Source organism: Gobius niger, assembly GCF_951799975.1.
Source record: "Gobius niger genome assembly, chromosome: 14".
NCBI lineage: Eukaryota > Metazoa > Chordata > Actinopteri > Gobiiformes > Gobiidae > Gobius > Gobius niger.
The window spans coordinates 2,474,579-2,496,687 of record NC_136865.1 but is presented as its reverse complement, the minus strand read 5'-3'; the positions used below and the strand labels follow the sequence as shown (position 1 = coordinate 2,496,687).

Below are 22,109 nucleotides of genomic sequence, written 5' to 3'. Positions count from 1 at the left end.
AAAATCGACGGTCGTGTAGACAGGGATTTTTTGCTTCCGGACCGGAGCCACAGGACCGCAAGGGGCGGGACTGTGGAGCTCTATTTGTAACAGAGTCTCTAGTGTGTGTTTGACATGGACAATATGTAACTGTTGAAGGTTAGAGCCAGGAGTTGGAAAATGTCTAAGTTTGGAAATAGAGAAACTATTAAGGTGAAGGTTAGGAAAAGGCTTTAGGGTTAGGCTCGGAGAAGGGTTTGTGTTTGGTTTGTTTAGCATTCAATAATGACATAACAGTTTAAATTCAAATTTGTCAAATAAATAATTTGTTTTAACTGTCAAACCATTACCCAGTGCATGAAATTAACAAACAAACATTATGTCGATCTGTTCAAGGCAACAACAAAAAACAGTGGTGTGAACCCTTACTGTATGCCTGTTTAAGTATTATCATAAGGCATGATAGCATAAGAGAGTCTGGAGCTGTCGGAAGGTTCGGAAGCGCTTTTCACATGACACAAGTCACCCAAAGCGCTTCACACAGTTTAGGGACTTTTGGGGGAAAAATGTCAAGAGTTTAAAAGCATGATAGCAGCCAATCAGCAATGCGGTAACTCATGGACATTGAACATACCATTTGAAGTTAGAAATGTATCTTAAAATTTTAAACTGAAAAGTTATAAAAGCATTAGTATCTAGTTTTTTCTTTCTTTCTTTTGTAAAATATCCACGTAATGGTCGGTGCTTTCCATTTAACTAAAAGTTAATGTTAAAATGAATGGGATTTTTAGTTCCGGCACCCACCTTGTTTATTATTATTCCTGGTAATGTGTTATGTGTACAATATGTATATTTTCTGCAAACTTCTACACTGTATTATTAATTAAAAGGAACGTAAAAGTGGTGTCGATATTTATTTCTTTGTGCGTCTGTGGCGGGAAGTCACCACAAGATGGCCGCCTGCTGGAGCCTGATGACGGTCCACTCTAGTGCGAACTGTCTACTTCCGGGTACATCGCGGAAGTGGAAGCTGATGATAACATGTCAGCGCAGCTTGCATTAAGACGGCTTCAGTTCTGGTCAGACATTCTCCTCTGGTCGGACGCTTGTGGCGGCGGATGCTTGAAACCCGCTCGTAGCGAATGAAAGGCGGTCACTGCTCAGAGACACAAACATGGAGTCGTGGGTTCGTTTCAATGCGCAGAGCCAGGCCAAGGAACGAGTGTTCAGGTACAAACATTCCCACAACAAACTGTCTCACTGCGGCTCGTACTGCGGCGCACACGGGGCACAACCACCTGCTCTGACCGGGGCGGGGATTCTCTTACTGGAAAACTATGACCCTTTAAGTTCATTGAAAGTTCCCCCGGTCTTAAACATTTTCAGCTGCTCTTTTGACTGAAATGGACCAAATTTGCTTAAGGTTTCCAGTTTCGTCCAATTCTCTTTCTTCTGTTTTATGAAAGTGTGTGCTGATTTTTGTCTGTGATAATGTATTTATTATTTCGGCATTAACCTCTTAACTCCCGCCTGAACCGAGAGGATCTTTTTCCTCACATCATCAGATTTTTTTTCCATCATTTTTTTGTTGGGTATTCAACTCATTTTTGTAACTTTTTTTTGTCATTTTTCCGTCAATTTTTTTGTCAAATTTTTTGTCTTTTTTTTTTGTCAAATATTTATCACATTTTTGTCATTTTTTTCTGTCGCATTTTGTCACTTTTTTTTTTTGTCAATTTGTATAAAATTTTTGTCATTTTGCTACATTTTGGTCATTTTTTTGGTCATTTTTTGGTCATTTTTTGGTCATTTTTTGGTCATTTTTTTGGTCATATTTTGGTCATTTTTTCGTCGATTTTTGTCAATTTCTTGTGACATTTTTCGTCACTTTTTTGTCAATGTTTTCGTCACTTTTTTGTCACATTTCCATCATTGTTTTCGTCTCAGTTTTGTTGCTATTTTCCCAGCTTTTTTCCAGAAGCTTTTGGACTGGGGTAAATCCAAACTGGAGAAATTGTGCTCTGTTCAGGTGGGAGTTAAGGGATTAAAAAGCATTACATTCACCTTTCTTCTGCCTGTATAAACCTTAACCCCTAAACTCTATTGGATTAGTTGTGTTTTGTATTACAAAAACACTCACACAGTTATTTGATTAAGAAGACATTAAAACAAAATAATACACTGAAATAGATTTCGCCTTATTTTAAAGGAATAGTTCACAGTTCTTCCACACGGAGATATGTTCTTACCTGAGCTTAGACGAGTTGATACGTACCTGACTGGTCTTTGTGCCCGTGGAAGAGCGTGGCAGCTTCTAACTTCAACCCGTTGGAGCTATAGGAATACATTGGGAGAGGCCAAATGCTAACAACACCTTTGGTCGTATCAACTCATCTAAGCTCAGGTAAGACGAACATACAGTGGGGAAAAAAAGTATTTGGCCAAAATCCAATAGAATGTCTATGTGAAACTGACCAAATACTTTTTTTTCCCCACTGTATCTCAGTATGTAAAAACGGTGAACTATTCCTTTAAGACCTGAAATATTTCCAAGTACCCCCTGGGTATGTTTGACAAAGCCTTGGTACCTTGGGAGCACCTCCAAAGTACCTTCCTTTTGATCAAAACCGTTCAAAGTAGCAGCTAGTGGAACACACCACACAGTGAATGGAAGTCAGAATCAGAATTGCTTTTATTGCCATGGTAATGAACAGGTTCACAACTAGGATTTTTTTTTGGTCAATCGTGCAACATGAAACATAAAACACAAATAAACTATAAAGACTATAAACAATAAGTCTATGTGTAAGAAGATTGCATGTAAACTATGATAATGACAACATCAATTTGACAAGTGAGTGAGTGTTAGCAGCAAATATGAGTGTGGATAAAGCACATCACATCCATGAGTCTGTGACTGAGTTATTGGGACTTGTTTTTGTTCATGAGTCTGACGGCGGAGGGAAAAAACTGTTCAAGTGGCGGGAGGTATGAGTCTGTATGGACCGTAGCCTCCTGCCTGAGGGGGGAGGAGTGAATAGTCCGTGTCCAGGGTGAGAAGGGTCAGCTGTGATCAAATTATAGATGACTTAATTTACATTATATTATAAATACATTATTATGCATCACATTAAAAACTGTCATAATCAACACCACTTGAAGGCCACTATGTTGCATTCAGATGACTTTACAACATTGTAAAGAGCCTATAGTTTAAAATGGAGACCGAGCAGCTGAAAATTCCATATTCGTCATTATGGTAACTGCCACAATGCAGATTTCTAGTCTGAGTTTAATTTAATTTCTCTGTATTTCCTGAGGCCAATTCACATGAAACTAAAACTGTCCCGAAGTTCAAAGTCCTGTCTTACAGCTCATATGAACTGTGATCCAATTATTTACTTAAAAAGGCGTCCAAACGTGGAGACAATATTGAAAAGCATGAATAGAATAACAATAATGTGTCAGGTTTGTGAATCCAGTCACAGCCAAATAATACTAATAATGATCAGGGAAAACATTTGGACATGTTCTTTCAATTTCAGTTTCTCCTCCGTAGAGTTGTATCAGCACCTGCTCCGACTGAAACAGAATCCTGGAACATCAATGCTACCTAGTAAAAAGGTCAAAGCTTACATGTTTGCTCTGTCCTGATGGTGGTGGTGTGTTGCAGGGCGGCCCAGTACGCCTGCACTCTGCTGGGATACTCCCTGCACAGAGCTGGCTCCGCCGAGAAGCTGCGCCTCACCGTGTCTCAGCTGGAGGCCCACATGAGCCTGACCAGGAAGTGTGAGTACACCACACAGGATGGCAGGGGAAGTCATGCCTCTGATTGGCTATGGAGGCGGTGACTACAGTCAAGCTAAGCTAATCCAAGTAGCCCTAAGCCTAACCAATAGCCAATCAGAGGTTATAGATTTGTACTTTCTGCTTTGAATAGTATTTTCTACAGCAAATACTTCAGTGCTTGTTCACTCAAGTAATAACATGCCCAGTAGTATGTGCACTTTGACTGAAGTAATGAAAGCAGTAGTGAAAGTCCCCGTCCTCTGCAGTGCTGCGTCTGGGGAACTCGGCCGAGGCCCTGGAGGCGGCCAAGAGGAGCATCCACCTGAAGGACGGCGTGCTGCGCCTCTGCCTCACCCTGAGCCACCTCAACAGGGCCATGTACTTCGCCTGCGACAACCTGCTGTGGGCCGGCAAGACGGGACTGCTGCCCACACTGGACCAGCGCAAGTGGAGCCAGAGGTCCTTCAGGTTAGTGATAGTGGAGCCAGAGGTCCTTCAGGTTAGTGATCGTGGAGCCAGAGGTCCTTCAGGTTAGTGATAGTGGAGTCAGAGGTCCTTCAGGTTAGTGATCGTGGAGCCAGAGGTCCTTCAGGTTAGTGATCGTGGAGCCAGAGGTCCTTCAGGTTAGTGATCGTGGAGCCAGAGGTCCTTCAGGTCAGTGATAGTGGAGCCAGAGGTCCTTCAGGTTAGTGATCGTGGAGCCAGAGGTCCTTCAGGTTAGTGATCGTGGAGCCAGAGGTCCTTCAGGTTAGTGATCGTGGAGCCAGAGGTCCTTCAGGTTAGTGATCGTGGAGCCAGAGGTCCTTCAGGTTAGAGATCGTGGAGCCAGAGGTCCTTCAGGTTAGTGATCGTGGAGCCAGAGGTCCTTCAGGTTAGTGATAGTGGAGCCAGAGGTCCTTCAGGTCAGTGATAGTGGAGCCAGAGGTCCTTCAGGTTAGTGATCGTGGAGCCAGAGGTCCTTCAGGTTAGTGATAGTGGAGCCAGAGGTCCTTCAGGTTAGAGATTGTGGAGCCAGAGGTCCTTCAGGTTAGTGATAGTGGAGTCAGAGGGCCTTCAGGTTAGTGATAGTGGAGCCAGAGGTCCTTCAGGTTAGTGATAGTGGAGCCAGAGGTCCTTCAGGTTAGTGATAGTGGAGCCAGAGGTCCTTCAGGTTAGTGATCGTGGAGCCAGAGGTCCTTCAGGTCAGTGATAGTGGAGCCAGAGGTCCTTCAGGTTAGTGATAGTGGAGCCAGAGGTCCTTCAGGTTAGTGATCGTGGAGCCAGAGGTCCTTCAGGTTAGTGATAGTGGAGCCAGAGGTCCTTCAGGTTAGTGATCGTGGAGCCAGAGGTCCTTCAGGTTAGTGATCGTGGAGTCAGAGGTCCTTCAGGTTAGTGATAGTGGAGCCAGAGGTCCTTCAGGTTAGTGATAGTGGAGCCAGAGGTCCTTCAGGTTAGTGATCGTGGAGCCAGAGGTCCTTCAGGTTAGTGATAGTGGAGCCAGAGGTCCTTCAGGTTAGTGATCGTGGAGTCAGAGGTCCTTCAGGTTAGTGATAGTGGAGCCAGAGGTCCTTCAGGTTAGTGATCGTGGAGCCAGAGGTCCTTCAGGTTAGTGATAGTGGAGCCAGAGGTCCTTCAGGTTAGTGATCGTGGAGCCAGAGGTCCTTCAGGTTAGTGATAGTGGAGCCAGAGGTCCTTCAGGTTAGTGATCGTGGAGCCAGAGGTCCTTCAGGTTAGTGATAGTGGAGTCAGAGGTCCTTCAGGTTAGTGATGGTGGAGCCAGAGGTCCTTCAGGTTAGTGATAGTGGAGTCAGAGGTCCTTCAGGTTAGTGATCGTGGAGCCAGAGGTCCTTCAGGTTAGTGATAGTGGAGCCAGAGGTCCTTCAGGTTAGTGATCGTGGAGCCAGAGGTCCTTCAGGTTAGTGATCGTGGAGTCAGAGGTCCTTCAGGTTAGTGATAGTGGAGCCAGAGGTCCTTCAGGTTAGTGATAGTGGAGCCAGAGGTCCTTCAGGTTAGTGATCGTGGAGCCAGAGGTCCTTCAGGTTAGTGATCGTGGAGCCAGAGGTCCTTCAGGTTAGTGATCGTGGAGCCAGAGGTCCTTCAGGTTAGTGATTGTGGAGCCAGAGGTCCTTCAGGTCAGTGATCGTGGAGCCAGAGGTCCTTCAGGTCAGTGATCGTGGAGCCAGAGGTCCTTCAGGTTAGTGATAGTGGAGCCAGAGGTCCTTCAGGTTAGTGATCGTGGAGCCAGAGGTCCTTCAGGTTAGTGATCGTGGAGCCAGAGGTCCTTCAGGTTAGTGATCGTGGAGCCAGAGGTCCTTCAGGTTAGTGATCGTGGAGCCAGAGGTCCTTCAGGTTAGTGATCGTGGAGCCAGAGGTCCTTCAGGTTAGTGATCGTGGAGCCAGAGGTCCTTCAGGTTAGTGATAGTGGAGCCAGAGGTCCTTCAGGTTAGTGATAGTGGAGCCAGAGGTCCTTCAGGTTAGTGATCGTGGAGCCAGAGGTCCTTCAGGTTAGTGATAGTGGAGCCAGAGGTCCTTCAGGTTAGTGATCGTGGAGCCAGAGGTCCTTCAGGTCAGTGATCGTGGAGTCAGAGGTCCTTCAGGTTAGTGATCGTGGAGCCAGAGGTCCTTCAGGTCAGTGATCGTGGAGCCAGAGGTCCTTCAGGTCAGTGATAGTGGAGCCAGAGGTCCTTCAGGTTAGTGATCGTGGAGCCAGAGGTCCTTCAGGTTAGTGATCGTGGAGTCAGAGGTCCTTCAGGTTAGTGATCGTGGAGCCAGAGGTCCTTCAGGTCAGTGATCGTGGAGCCAGAGGTCCTTCAGGTCAGTGATAGTGGAGCCAGAGGTCCTTCAGGTTAGTGATCGTGGAGCCAGAGGTCCTTCAGGTCAGTGATCGTGGAGCCAGAGGTCCTTCAGGTTAGTGATCGTGGAGCCAGAGGTCCTTCAGGTCAGTGATAGTGGAGCCAGAGGTCCTTCAGGTTAGTGATCGTGGAGCCAGAGGTCCTTCAGGTCAGTGATCGTGGAGCCAGAGGTCCTTCAGGTTAGTGATCGTGGAGCCAGAGGTCCTTCAGGTCAGTGATAGTGGAGCCAGAGGTCCTTCAGGTTAGTGATCGTGGAGCCAGAGGTCCTTCAGGTTAGTGATCGTGGAGCCAGAGGTCCTTCAGGTTAGTGATCGTGGAGCCAGAGGTCCTTCAGGTTAGTGATAGTGGAGCCAGAGGTCCTTCAGGTTAGTGATTGTGGAGCCAGAGGTCCTTCAGGTTAGTGATTGTGGAGCCAGAGGTCCTTCAGGTTAGTGATTGTGGAGCCAGAGGTCCTTCAGGTCAGTGATCGTAGAGCCAGAGGTCCTTCAGGTTAGTGATCGTGGAGCCAGAGGTCCTTCAGGTTAGTGATCGTGGAGCCAGAGGTCCTTCAGGTTAGTGATAGTGGAGCCAGAGGCCCGGGTCGCGATATGGGCCGTGTTGTGGGTCGTGTTGTGGGCTGTCTTGTGGGATGCGATGTGGGTCATGATGTAATGTAAGTTGTGCTTGGGTTCCAGGTACTACCTCCTGGCTCTCATCCTGAACCTGGTCCGTGATGTGTACGAGCTGCGGCTGCTCATGGAGTGCGAGGCTCGCAGCAGAGGGAGCCGGGTGGAGGAGCCCGACACTGCCCCCAGTGGTGTGGCCTCACAGCTGCAGCTCCTGCTCAGTGTGCTTCACCATAACCCGCCTCTGCTGCTGGACCTGCTGAAGAACAGCTGTGACGTGTTTGTCCCTCTGGACCGCCTGGGGCTGTACTCCACGGGGCCCGGCTGGGTGGGAGCCTGCGGGCTGACCTCCTCTGTGCTGTCCATCCTCACCATCGTCCACCCCTGGCTCAAACTCAAGCCCTGACCCTCGCAGCGGTCAGGGGCTCTGGAACATGTGCCTGTTTGCAGAGCTCCACAGAGAACTACTGAGAGTCCATGAGGTCATGAAGAACAGAGGCATGCTCTGTGGAAACCAACAAACTTTAGGAGGTTGTGTGGGCTCTCAGTCGTACAGGAGGTGTTCAGGTCGTCCTCTGTAATTGTTGAGTAGTAACGAGCAGTCTGGCTCTTTAATACAGATTTAGAGCAGGGTTTCAGCAGGACATTAAAAGTTATTGATGCCAAAATGAAGGCTTTAAAAGTCATTAAAAAGTATTGAATAAAAATGTTCTTGTCAGAAGTACAAAGTTTTGATGTTTTGATGGATATGATAGTTTCCCGTTGTGTCCAATGTGGTGTCCAGCCCTAGTCTTGAATATCAACATTTCCCGTCATTCCAGTTGGATTGAATGTGTACAAATTTTCCGAAATGTAAAATGCCCAGACTTTGTGCCTTAAAAGTATTAAACTTCTGTTGAGCAGGCGAGGACAAAAAACGGGCACGGCAAACTAATGAAGCGGAGCCACTGGCCAGGTCAGCGAGGTCACTTTGGGGTTAACCCTGGTTTAGCGGGACTACAGAGCGGGATCACTTATTAGGCTAGTTCTCAACGCTATCAAATACTAAGGTCTGTGGCAGGAACAGAGGCTGCTCTTTGACCAGTCAGACAGGAGAACCTGCTGTGACGAGGGGGGTGAGTGAGGCGCAGGGGGAAAACAGATTCTTCAATGTGGACACAATCCAAGTGTTGTGGATTCAAATCAATTTGCTTATTGTCGAGTTATGAGGGATGAGCTCAGTCTCCAGGGTTTAGGGCCATGGACTGTGAGGTAACGAGTCGAGTTTAGAGTAGCAGACACTAAACAAGAGGAAACAAGGAGGTGCTAATCATGAGGTTGAACTCAATCTGTGCGAGCCAACCTGCTAATGTGTTTGACCAAGCCTTTGTGGTTCTGAAAGATTTACTAAAAAATCAAATGCAAACGACGACTTGAACTCTTCTATACAAAGCCTGTAGGTTTAATGTGGGGTATATGGATACGTTTTTGGTTCTATTTAACATTCTCAGAAATTAAACCATAAACCACATAATGACAAGCTGCAGAGTAACTTAAAAAATGTTTAATCAAACCACAACATTAACATTAAAAAGAACATATTGAAATAAGCACAGTAAGAAAAGTGAAGTTGGACTGTCCCCCCGGTGTGTCCCTCACTCCTGGGTCTCCATGCTCTCGTCGTCCCCCTCCCCTCCCTCCTCCAGAGCCTCCTCTTCCTCCTCCTTCCTCTCCGGAGGCTTCTCGTAGGCCTTCTCTGACGGAGTGACGATGACTCCGTCCCACGTGGACATCTCCGAGGCCAGATCTGCTCGGCACAAAACATGGAACATTCAGTGACCTGAGAGCTGCAAAGACTGTTTAAAACCGTCACTTTATTTTGTTACTAACACCGAAACCTGTAATAAAAGCATTTTTACACTGACAAGTGTCCTTAATAAAAGTCTGCACTGTTTATCTCTATTCTGATCCTGTGCCGTTTGTCAAAATATCCAATGGCTATAATGTGTTGTAATAATCTGCAGAGCTAAACTAATACAAGGATCCCACCATTTCAGAACATGGTCTGCTCTACAGGCTCAGCTGGTTTACTAGTTCATTTACTTCATATTCAGTGGTATGGCTGTGTAGATTGTTATTTTGCTAATTCTGAACCACAGACAAGTAGTTCATCTGTTTGGCCTGATCCCGTCAGAGCAGACTCCACTTTAAAGGTTGAATGAAAGCCCTCAGTCAGACAGTAAATAGTTGAGGTATGTCCTAATGAGCCGGGTTTATACTAGACAGCTTCTGGTGGGCGGTGTTTGTCGACGCAAATATTTTGTCTTAATTTTAGCCAAATGGTAAATGGACTCATCTTATTTAGTGCTTTTCTACCTTTATCAGGAACCAGTCTCTCATTCAGACACTCGAGGCAAGTAGGGTGAAGTGTCTTGCCCAAGGACACAATGACCTTCTGATCACGCCGCCCTCGCCCCAAAAGTCTGATTTGTTTTGCTGACTAAAAATAGACAACTACATTAAAAGTTGTCTATGTGACTAAAACTGACTAAAATATGACTAAATAGGAAGTAAGAAGTGACAGTCATATTAAAGGAACAGGTCTGAGCTTTGTTCATGCTCCAGAGGACCTTGATTAAATGTGATTATAATAAATATTATAAATGAAAAGTTCAGATTTAGTCGACTGAATGTACATGCAATTTTAGTCAACTAAAACTAGACTAAAAAAAAAAATTATTTGGCAAAACTTTGACCAAAATTGAGACTAAAACTAAATTAACACTGCTGCTGTTGGGTCACAGCCTGTCATAACAAAAAGATGTCTTGCTGGTTGCACATACAAAAATTGTCTTTAAGATGTGAAGTTAAACCCTTCAAACTGTGGCTATGTGGACAGAGGGGACACACTGAGGACACACCGAGGACACACCGAGGACACACCGAGGACACACAGAGGACACACCGAGGACACACCGAGGACACACCGAGGACACACCGAGGACACACCGAGGACACACAGAGGACACACCGAGGACACACCGAGGACACACCGAGGACACACCGAGGACACACCGAGGACACACAGAGGACACACCGAGGACACACAGAGGACACACAGAGGACACACAGAGGACACACCGAGGACACACCGAGGACACACCGAGGACACACCGAGGACACACCGAGGACACACAGAGGACACACAGAGGACACACAGAGGACACACAGAGGACACACAGAGGACACACAGAGGACACACTGAGGACACACTGAGGACACACTGAGGACACACAGAGGACACACAGAGGACACACAGAGGACACACAGAGGACACACTGAGGACACACTGAGGACACACAGAGGACACTTACAGCTGGCGTCTCCCTCCAAGCCCAGGATCTTCCTGTAGCCTCCATGAGACAGCACTCGGACCAGTGTCTGAGCCGTGAAACACACCGTGTCCTGCACAGAGAGGACAGGTCAGAGCACAGAGGACACACACGTCTGTCCACTCAGAGGACACTCACCTGCTGCTCCAGCGTCATGACTGTGTGGACTCTGAAGTTTCCGCTCTCACATGGATCTGTGATGCCCACAGATCCAGGGAGGAACAGGCCGGCAGCCAGCATCTGCAGGCAGCGTCTGCAAACAGGCACCGTCATCAGGACAGAGGCCCCGGGGACACACGCACACAGTGAGACCCGGGGACGAACACACACAGTGAGACCCGGGGGACACACACACAGTGAGACCCGGGGGACACACACACAGTGAGACCCGGTGACAAACGCACACAGTGAGACCCGGGGACACACACACACAGTAAGAGAACTATAATGTTGGACCATGGCACTGACCTGTAGGCCACATTCAGAGACAGCGGTTGTCTGGAGGGGTTGTTCATCACAGCAGAATGTCCCTGCAACACAAGCAGCAGAGCAGAGTCAGGTCCACACACATGTCACACACAAGATCAATGATCACAATAGGACTGTAAGTTTAGACGTGAACAAACTGCTCCTTGTTTCACTTCAGCACTTCATTTCAACTTTCTATTAAAAGATATTTCCCAATTTGACCCTGGCACAAACACATCAGAGACAGGCACATACCAGCAGGTCCAGGATCCAGGGGGTGAGCGGCTCGAAGCCCGGGAAACGCAGGCGCAGGTCCTTCAGCAAGCGGATCAGCACCTTCACCCTGAGATGACACCCACGTTACACACACACAACACACAACACACAACCCAGGAGGAGCTTTGAGCGACGAAGCACGACACAGGTCAGTAAGGAAACGGAAACTTTTGCTGCATGGGAATTTTTTATTCATATTACTATAAATGTATATATTAGAAAAATGTATGTAGAAAATAATAAATTTTATATATACAGTATAATAAGGTTGTTTATCTAAATTCTGTGTTATATGTTTTATAATGCGCCGAGAAAAAATCCCAGTTTGTGAACCTGTTCTGATTCTGAAAATGATCTATTATTTCAGTGAAAACATGGAATAGCGGTAGCTTTAAAGAGGGGGTATTATGCTTTTTTCAGCCACAAAGCACCAGTCTATATCACACTACAATGATGACGAAACCTTCTGTTGGTCTGTCAATGCAGTAAATTAGAATAACTGCCTTGTATAAAATTGCTCTTTCAAAATGGCGTTAGCAAATGGCTTGAAATAGGCCTCTGTCTCTTTAAGAACCTCTGACCCTATCCGACACGCCCCCTCCACACGCTGTCTGTGGCATCACAACACTGCGCTCGTTGTCTCAACAGTATTGAAACTATGATCGTTGCATTTTAATTTTTATTGTTGGAAGAGGCTCTTGCCTGAAAAATAACTGCGGTTTGGAGGCTCTCTCTTTGCATCTGCCCTATGGATCTCTAACTATACCCCCATGGACGACACCAGGATCTGCAGGAGCCCATACGATTCAAAAGACGGACATTATCTGTGCAGGTGGACAATGGTTTTTCGAGGTTACCCGTTAGCTTGTTATAATCGACTACAGCTCATTGTTGATGAAAAGTCTGTAATAAACCACAAATGTGTAAAGCCAGGCTCATTGTGTGATAATCGTAAAGGCTGCTTCAAGTAGTTGCTGCTTTATTGACATTATTTGTGCATAATATGCTGCCTGTTTTCAATGAATGTTGTGAAGGTGAAGGTTGTTAGCTTGTCGCGGCTAATAGTGCCTTAGCTCCGGGAGAAAACCACTCGGCTACGACTCACTGTAGATGAAATGTGAGCAATAAACTACAAAATCAACAAGCCCGGCTCAGTGTGTGATCGTCATAAAGGCTGCTTCAAGCAGTTGCCTGTTTTAGTGACGTTTTCAATGCATAATATGCTGCTTGTATTCAGTGAATTTTCCCGTTAGCTTGACGTGGCTAGCTTGTTAGCTCCGGGAGAAAACCACTCGGCTATGACCCATTGTAGATGAAATGTGAGCAATAAACTTCCAAATCAACAAGCCTGGCTCCGTGTGTGATCATTGTTAAACGGTTCTTTATGTGTGTGGTGGTTTTATTGACTTTATGTGTGCATATTTCTCGTTTTCACGTGATGACTCGAGGTTTAGCTTAGCATTAGCTTTCTCCGGAGGCTCTGTGCATCATCAAGGCCCAGCGCAGAACCAGACACTGAAATAAGTGTTCTTGTCACCGGTTTTAATCCTGGGTGTTTCGGTAACAGAAACACTGATGTGTGTCTTTGTAAAAGTCTGCTGTGGCTCCGTTTCACAACACATGAAGCTAATCCTCCATGATGACTCTGTTTACGTCTTAGGGCTAGACACTGCGGGGAGGGGGTTCTGCTGAGGAGCAGTGGTTGGTTACGCGGCTGGTGACGAAAGGTCGGAGGCGTATCCTGGAGGTCGAGGGCGTTTCCTGAAGGAATCAGGCGTTTTATCCCTAAAATGGCCGCCATCAGAATTTTTACAGATTACTCGAAAATACGTGAATGTGCCAAGGCAACACTTCAGGCATGGTTTTAATGAGGGAATGACTTAATAACATGATGTAAAGCTTGAAAAAGTCGATTTTGCATAATACCCCCCCTTTAAATGCATGGTTTTATTATGTGATGTATTAAAAGTTTCGCTCCGAGGGATTTTTTGTTTCATTAGTGAAAATATCTTTAAAAAAAATCACACTTTTCCTTGTTCAATACATCAGGCAGGAATTCCCGATACCTATGCTAAAATATTTGTCATTTAGAACCAGGAAACAGAACAATAATGTGTGGAAGAAAACGGCGGAAATTGGGAAAATATTAGTAAATAAAAATGAGCAAAAACGAGGGAAATAAACTGGGAAAATTGGGGCCAAATAAGAAAAAAATGGTGTACAAAAATTGGGAAAAATCTTTATTTGGGCTGAAAAGTCACTTCCTTTAATCCTGTCCCTGGACCAACAGCATCAAAACCTGAATCTCAAAATACATGATTTTTTAAGTTTTTTTCGGTACCTCCTTTTGATACTTTTTCGATACCAGTAGTGACTAAAGTTCTTTTTCCAATACCATACGGGTATCGTTGGACAGTACCCAGCCCTATTTGTTTTGTATACTTTATTGTAAACGGTCCTGAAGTTACTTTGTCTGCACTTTCCTGTGGACTTTTACCCCTACAGCTACAGGTCGGGGGAATCCATACGTCGTGTGGATATGTATATTGTAAATAAACGTTGTCTGTTTTTTACGTTGACATTAAAATACAGATGTTAAGGGGAAATGGCAGACATGACATGGTAAACAGTCCTTACGTTGACTGGGAGGCGTTCTCCTCAAACCAGCGGGCGTGGCGGATGGCGGCCAGGGCGCTCTGCAACACCTTGATGTCCACTGAAACACAGACATGGTCAGTGTGAGGCTGAGCGCCGCAGGAGAATGCAGAGGGGGGGGGGGGCTTACGGTGCAGCTCGGGGTCCAGCTTGCGCAGGTTGGGGGGGACGGTGGTGATGAGAATCTTCACGGTGGCGTCTGCGGAGCTGATCTCGAAGCCCGTCTCGTTGGTCAGCATGGACAGCACTGGAAGAAGCGTCAGGTCCGTCAGAGCAGGGAACACGTCAGAGTGAGCACTGGGCTTAAACACGTACCTTCAGAGGGGTCCTGGGTACGCAAGGTCTCCACCACTTTGTTCCCCAGAGCAGCCACGGCCTCCACTGCACAAGCACACACAGGTATTATCATTAAAAAGCCATGAGGGAAAAAAGAGCCACAAAAGCAAGAACAACACAAGAAAAAAAGTGACGAAAATGTGAAATAAAAATGCGGTGACAACGCAACAAAAAAAAGTTACATGATTGTACAAAGTGACTCACGTGTAGGCAGGATCTTCAGAATCACCACCAGGTCGGCCACGTTGTGTCCTGTTGTCATGGTGCCCTTCTTGTAGGAGCCCACCTGACGGACTTCCTCGATTTGCTGAGAGAAACCCCCAAAAACAGAGCGAGGTTTTCGTCACACTTTGACCTCACCACAGACGACTTGTGACTAGTTCTCACTCACCACTTCGAAGTTGCCCGGTGCCACGATCAGGTTATCGATGACATTGTTGATTTTGGTGACCAGAGACAAGATGGAGGACTGAGAGGAAGAGAAAGACTGAGTGTTCTGATGTTGTAGTGATTGGGGGGGGGGGGGGGGGGGGGGGGGGGGGGGTGTGCTGACCTGCTCGGCCGGAGTGGGGCTCAGGTCCTGGTTCCTCTTCAACAGACATTCACTGAAGCCCGTCTCGTCTGCAGCCGGCTTCACGCGTGGGAAGGCCATCTCGCACTGAAACAACAGAACACGGGTCAGCGCTGGCCTCGTGTCGCATTACCACAGTTTCACTCTTAACCTCTCAACCCCCACTTTAAACTCATCCTTTTGTCTCACGTTGTTGCCAAGTAGTCATCACGTTTTTGATGCTTTTAGCTTTAGTTGTTGTTGATGAAGCTTTTAGATTTGGGTAAAGCCAGGAGAAAAATGTGCTCGGTTAAGGCAAAGTTGGAATTGGAACAAATAAAAACTGTACAATTTTCTGCTCATTTTTCTAAAATAAATACTTGTTGGGTCCAATGTGAGGCTTGAGATGCTTGTTGGACGTGAGATGGCATTAGCAACTGATACAGACTCAAAAATGGTCAATAGCTCATAGCTTTACCATCATTTTCAAACTTTTAAAGGTCCTAGATCAGGCTAAATCAACTTTTTGGAGCTCTTAACCATGTTGTTATGCTGTTTCCTAATAAAAAATGTGTATTTCTTTTACTGCTAATGTTGCATGGGCAGATTAGCTCGGAGAGAGGGGGAGGAGTTAACTTAATTGAAGCGTAGTGTCTTCCGGGTTTGCAAAATACCCCCAGAAAATACTTATATTTCTCACAAAAAATAGTACTCCATAGTGGTAGAGGGACAATATATCAAATAAATGCCTAAACTTTACTTTGGGATGGCTAAAATAGCATCATACAGATCCTTTAAACCTAAAAAGCAACAAACAAACCCTTCTCAAACTCTACTTTTGTTTCTACAATGTTCAGTAATGCCAGACTGTGGACACCTGTTGGACACATGTGCTACTCACCACATAGAAGTCGAACGGGATGTGCGGGACAAACGGCCGGTACCTGAAACACAAAGCAGCAGTTAGTAACTCACAAACAGCTTCTCTCAGACTGTGGACTACCTTCAGAAACGGTCAGAGCCCAGGCCATGTGTTTCTTATTCTACTTCAATATCAGAAGATTTGCAGTTAATAATGTGGGTACTTTTAGTCCATGTCCAGTAGGAGTACATTTATAGAACATAGAACGTTATAATAATTGGCTTGATGTTAACGGTGTTGATCGGCCGCTGTGTCAAATCACGTTGTAACTTTAGTAGAGCCCAGTAGAACACAGCAGAGGACTCAGAGAGCTGTACCTCAGCCTAGTGGTCATTTTTAAATATTATAAGCCGATTAGAGATGAAACGAGACAGAATGTTTCTGCGTTGTACCATCTTTCAGAGACGAGCTTTTACACATGATGAATAGCTCTCTTCAGACGGGGGTCTTCCCTGCTGCCTTTAAAGGGGCGGTGGTGAGGCCCCTGCTGAAGAAGAGCAATTTGGACTGTAATGTTTTTCACAATTTTTGACCAGCCCCTTTAGTTTGGAGATAAACTTCCTCAGTCCCAGTTCCTATCCTCGATAAAGTTAGATGTAGTGACTTTTGCCTCCTACAAACATTCACTTTCAAGTTTACTCCATCAACACAACACTGAAGCTTCATGTGGGAAAAGCTCGGATACAATGTTCATACACCTTTCAAGGCCAAGCAATTAATCGATTAATCTTAAAAATCACCTGCAAATTAATCGATCACCAAATAATCCTTAGTCGCAGCCCTGATAACCAGAGATCTGAAGTGAGGCTGATCTGGTTTCAAAGCGTTAACATGCACTAAAAAATCTAGTAATGTCACTATTTTCCCCCGGATGTGCCTCCGTGTATCCTCATCATGAGTAGCATAGAGCAAAGCGTGGATGTTGTGATACCATTTCTTTCGCAGCTATGAAAGTATAATAGCCGAAAACAATAAAGGCACACATCTTCCACTTCATTGTTAAGTTAAATGATATCTTTCTTTTGTCATGTGAAATATGGGGTCATCGACTAGAAAATGATTTGATAAACAGCTCGTGGTGGGTATATTGTTGAAGTATTAAGAATATGGCCCTCGTTCACCAAGATGAGCAAACTGAGGAGCACAGGTCAGTGTGTCTGTGGTCGTGTGTGGAGCTCTGGTGATCTGCTGGCCTCACTCACCCCTGCACCAGTCCTCCCCGGGCCCCGAAGCGCCCTCCCCGGCCTCTGCCGCGGTCGCCTCTGCAAACAAACATCAGCGTTAGACATCCACAACATCACCACTCTGTCCCAGGCACCAGGCGTATCTCTACACATGTGTTTCCCAAACAGAGGCACGGGGCCCCTAGGGATACTCAAACACTTAGAATCTAGTACCTGGAGTTACTACACACAAAAGACACTGATGACAGTTATTCTCAATGAAAGCTACTAGCATACTATGTTGCAGGAAAATGAATGGATTTGAGATATCTTTACATTATTTACCATTACATCACATCGTCATTCTACTAAAGCAGTTTTACTTTGTTCTTTTCTAAATACTCTGCGACACCTTTGAAGTATAAATAAAAGGTCCAAGAGGAAAGGGAGTCAAAACCCACTGCTAATCCTTCGGGACCCCTGCAGTAGCTGTACTTCCATTAGGGCTGGGAACAATTCATTCATTAGCATTAGCATTAGCTCGGAAACAGCCGCAGTATCAAACCCTCACGTGAGCCTGAACACAGTCCTGTGCACGCGCACACAGGATCGCGGCTGGCGGAGCACGGGGCAGCTTTACCTCATTGCGTACGACGTTTTGAAGGTTTAATGTCCGAACAGTGAGAGAAACAGCACCAGCGGCTCGGTGTCGGTGTGGATGAAAGGATGAACTGTGGGCCGGAGGCGGGACTTCCGCATGGGTCTTACTAGTTTCCGTCGAGGATAGACTCCGCCCGCGCGTGGAGCTGTAGCGCCTCCTCTGGCCACATCTAGATCTGAACCCCAGGGGAAATGTGGAAATAAGGTTTCAAACGGTATCTGAAGCACTTTTACCGCTCAGTGACAACATAAGTCATGACAATAGCAGGGGCGGACTGGCCATAGGTCCATTCTGGAGGAGCACAGAAGGGCTGCTGGCTTGAGGGCCATCAGCCTGTAAGGGGGTGCCACTATCCGGCCTTGCAATTTTACAGCGAAGCAGCAAGAAAAAAGAAAAGAAAATGTCTATTCTATTTGTTTAACAGCTCTGTTGTTCATTGGTGACACAGCAATTGCGCAATCAAAATTTGGCCTATTATAAATTGATGTCAAAATATGTCTTTGTGGACGTGTGTGTTTAAACTAACTTGGGCCGGGCTGGTCAGAGTCCAGGGCCGTTTTTTAGTCCCAGTCCGCCCCTGGACAATAGGATGACCCTCTGTGGATATCGAACTGTGATATTTGTGGACTAACACTATTGTGCTTTTGCCAATGGTCATGAATGTAATATTTAGAGCAGGGGTGCCCAAACCTTTTTTCTCCGAGGGCCAAAATGAAAAAGTGCCTAAGGGTTGCGGGCCAATCACGGCGATGTCAGCGTGAGACACATATAACTGCAAATAATAATAGTTACTTCATTTTCTTTTTTGGTATGTATTTGCATTTAATTCTATCTATGCAAATAGTCAAGTTTTAGTAGAACAAAATCAATTATTGTTGCAATACAGAGCAACACCACCTGTACCTGCAGTACCTACAGTGACTTTACCTCATTCATTTCTTTAAGTCAAAGAAAATGCCACATTAGACCAATTTGAAAGTGTCAGTTCAGCATCAATTCTTTTATAAGTCATAATGTCAATGACCTTTGCGATAAAATTTGGCAAACGTTGGGAAGTTGATGCTACAACGATCTATGACTGACAAATACCAAGACACCAGGGGCCTCATTTATCAAACTGTGCGTGAGACTGACTTTGAAAGTGCGTAGGAAAGTAAGGAAAAATTCATACGCAAAGTTTATTTCCGATCTATAAAACCCTGCGTATGCGCCGGTACGCACACCTGACCGCAATCCTTCCTTTGCTGATTCCACCTGGAGCAGAAAGCTGCGGACCTCACGCCACGCCCTCTGGACACGCCCTCTGGACACGCCCTCTGCCCGCCTCCATTTGACCATAAAAGGCAATGCAAAGTGACTTATGAATGAGATTTCCCTAAACATGAGGCGATAATGAGTGGGTTTTACCGAAGGCGAGGTGCAGAGAGGGAGGGGCTGAGAGGGAGGGGCTGAGAGGGAGGGGCTGAGAGGGAGGGGCTGAGAGGGAGGGGCTGAGAGGGAGGGGCTGAGAGGGAGGGGCAGAGAGGGAGGGGCTGAGAGGGAGGGGCTGAGAGGGAGGGGCAGAGAGGGAGGTGCAGAGAGGGAGGGGCAGAGAGGGAGGGGCAGAGAGGGAGGTGCTGAGAGGGAGGGGCAGAGAGGGAGGGGCAGAGAGGGAGGGGCAGAGAGGGAGGGGCTGAGAGGGAGGGGCAGAGAGGGAGGGGCAGAGAGGGAGGTGCAGAGAGGGAGGGGCAGAGAGGGAGGGGCAGAGAGGGAGGTGCTGAGAGGGAGGGGCAGAGAGGGAGGGGCAGAGAGGGAGGGGCTGAGAGGGAGGGGCAGAGAGGGAGGGGCAGAGAGGGAGGGGCTGAGAGGGAGGGGCAGAGAGGGAGGGGCAGAGAGGGAGGGGCTGAGAGGGAGGGGCAGAGAGGGAGGGGCAGAGAGGGAGGTGCTGAGAGGGAGGGGCTGAGAGGGAGGGGCAGAGAGGGAGGGGCAGAGAGGGAGGTGCTGAGAGGGAGGGGCAGAGAGGGAGGGGCAGAGAGGGAGGGGCTGAGAGGGAGGGGCAGAGAGGGAGGGGCAGAGAGGGAGGGGCTGAGAGGGAGGGGCAGAGAGGGAGGGGCAGAGAGGGAGGTGCTGAGAGGGAGGGGCAGAGAGGGAGGGGCAGAGAGGGAGGGGCTGAGAGGGAGGGGCAGAGAGGGAGGGGCAGAGAGGGAGGGGCAGAGAGGGAGGGGTTGAGAGGGAGGGGCTGATGCTGCCCCAGCTCGGGCAGAGGTCAGATTTAATGAAGAGTGAACTCTGCTTCTCTGATCACACGTATTGGCATCTTTCTACATATTCCATCAAACACATGTTTAGAACGTAAAGAAAAGCCAGTCAGTGTCCGGGTGGAGTGAGGAGAGGTCAGTGTCCGGGTGGAGTGAGGAGAGGTCAGTGTCCGGGTGGAGTGAGGAGAGGTCAGTGTCCGGGTGGAGTGAGGAGAGGTCAGTGTCCGGGTGGAGCGAGTGAGGTGAGGTCAGTGTCCGGGTGGAGTGAGTGAGGTGAGGTCAGTGTCCGGGTGGAGTGAGTGAGGTGAGGTCAGTGTCCGGGTTGAGTGAGTGAGGTGAGGTCAGTGTCCGGGTGGAGTGAGGAGAGGTCAGTGTCCGGGTGGAGTGAGTGAGGTGAGGTCAGTGTCCGGGTTGAGTGAGGAGAGGTCAGTGTCCGGGTGGAGTGAGTGAGGAGAGGTCAGTGTCCGGGTGGAGTGAGGAGAGGTCAGTGTCCGGGTGGAGTGAGGAGAGGTCAGTGTCCGGGTGGAGTGAGGAGAGGTCAGTGTCCGGGTGGAGTGAGTGAGGTGAGGTCAGTGTCCGGGTTGAGTGAGGAGAGGTCAGTGTCCGGGTGGAGGGAGTGAGGTGAGGTCAGTGTCCGGGTGGTGTGAGTGAGGAGAGGTCAGTGTCCGGGTGGAGGGAGTGAGGAGAGGTCAGTGTCCGGGTGGAGGGAGTGAGGAGAGGTCAGTGTCCGGGTGGAGTGAGGAGAGGTCAGTGTCCGGGTTGAGTGAGGAGAGGTCAGTGTCCGGGTGGAGTGAGGAGAGGTCAGTGTCCGGGTGGAGTGAGTGAGGAGAGGTCAGTGTCCGGGTGGAGGGAGTGAGGAGAGGTCAGTGTCCGGGTTGAGTGAGGAGAGGTCAGTGTCCGGGTGGAGTGAGTGAGGAGAGGTCAGTGTCCGGGTGGAGTGAGGAGAGGTCAGTGTCCGGGTGGAGTGAGTGAGGAGAGGTCAGTGTCCGGGTGGAGTGAGTGAGGAGAGGTCAGTGTCCGGGTGGAGTGAGTGTACGGGTAGGAGCTTATTTCATTCTAATCTTTGTCATTGCTGAATTGCTGAAGAAAGTAAATTCAAACCATTTCAAACCAAACCAAACCTGACTCCCTCACAGTCCTGTCTCTGCTCTCCCGTCTCTCAGTGTTTCTGAAAAGGACCTCGTACGGGAGCTATTTAGTTTGCGTGGAGCAGCGCAATGTTTCACGTTCAGTTTGTTTTCTATAAATAAACTTTGGCGCAGAGGAGCGGCTACGCAAAGTTTTGGCCTCATTTTGTGCGCAGCAAGCTTGATAAATGAGGCCCCAGAGCTGTTACCAAGAAGCCTATGATGACTCTGGATGAACAGCAGAGAGCTACAGCTCAGGTGGGGGAAACTGTCCACAGGACTATTAGTCGGACATTTTTAGGCATAAAATGCCTTATTTTTTAATGAAAACATAAAATGACAAAAAAAAAAATTGCAATACATTTTTTTCTCATATTCATGTTCAATTTCAAAATTGATATCTTTAAAATTGAACATTTTCCCTATTCACCTGCAGTGACTATTGAACAAAATTCATGGGTTGGAGTTTAAATTTACATGGGAATGAGGACCACCCTAATATATATAATTGATGTATTTCATTGACCCCTCCTGGAACCGCCACCTTAAGGTGGTGGAGGGGTTTGAGCGCCCGAATGATCCTGGGGCTCTGTTGTCGGGGGTTTCGTGCAAACAGGTCCTAGGTCACGGGTCAGACAAAGAGCGGTTCAGAAGCCCCTTATGAGAGACCAACAGGCCCGGTTAATCGTGGGGCCGTCCTTCTGTGGACCCTCCACCTGCAGGAGGAGCCATAAGGGGCTGGTGCAATGTGATCTGAGCTCCAACAGCAGCCCCCACGACCCGGCAACGGACAAGTGGAAGAAAATGGATGGATGGATATATTTCATTGAAATTTTATCTGAAAGACACACTATCAATGTAGTGTAACAATCGTGTAGTGATTTGAAATCAATACTTGATTATTGTTCGGTCAGTAAGTTTAAGAGGACGGCCGGGTCTGACATTAGATTACACACTATTTTCTTATTTTTTTATTGACCTTTATTTAACCAGGATAGTCCCACTGAGATTAAGAATCTCTTTTTCAGGGGAATCCTGGCCCCAAAGGGGAATTAGTCATTGGGTCGAAATGTGATCATTCAGAAATCTTCATTCAACTTCTGAAAGCAAGTTGTGTGTGTGTGTGTGTGTGTGCGTGC

At 47.2% G+C, this 22,109-nt stretch overlaps 2 protein-coding genes across 2 annotated transcripts; one reads left to right on the top strand and one right to left on the bottom strand.

The window, feature by feature from the left end:
* The first annotated feature begins 994 nt into the window (after nucleotides 1–994).
* pex11b (peroxisomal biogenesis factor 11 beta) lies at nucleotides 995–7,896 on the top strand. The gene is made up of 4 exons (XM_079571148.1): nucleotides 995–1,209; nucleotides 3,653–3,768; nucleotides 4,035–4,236; nucleotides 7,274–7,896. The coding sequence occupies exons 1-4, from the start codon at nucleotides 1,154–1,156 to the stop codon at nucleotides 7,608–7,610; spliced, it is 711 nt and encodes a 236-aa protein (XP_079427274.1). The 5' UTR covers nucleotides 995–1,153; the 3' UTR covers nucleotides 7,611–7,896.
* Nucleotides 7,897–8,680: 784 nt separating this feature from the next.
* ilf2 (interleukin enhancer binding factor 2) lies at nucleotides 8,681–17,718 on the bottom strand. Its single transcript, XM_079571127.1, has 14 exons — nucleotides 17,586–17,718; nucleotides 16,985–17,044; nucleotides 15,762–15,804; nucleotides 14,864–14,968; nucleotides 14,702–14,779; nucleotides 14,515–14,617; nucleotides 14,290–14,355; nucleotides 14,105–14,221; nucleotides 13,957–14,035; nucleotides 11,299–11,386; nucleotides 11,044–11,105; nucleotides 10,714–10,828; nucleotides 10,558–10,648; nucleotides 8,681–8,990 (listed from the first exon to the last, which is right to left on the bottom strand). The coding sequence occupies exons 1-14, from the start codon at nucleotides 17,588–17,590 to the stop codon at nucleotides 8,839–8,841; spliced, it is 1,164 nt and encodes a 387-aa protein (XP_079427253.1). The 5' UTR covers nucleotides 17,591–17,718; the 3' UTR covers nucleotides 8,681–8,838.
* Between the last annotated feature and the right edge of the window lie 4,391 nt (nucleotides 17,719–22,109).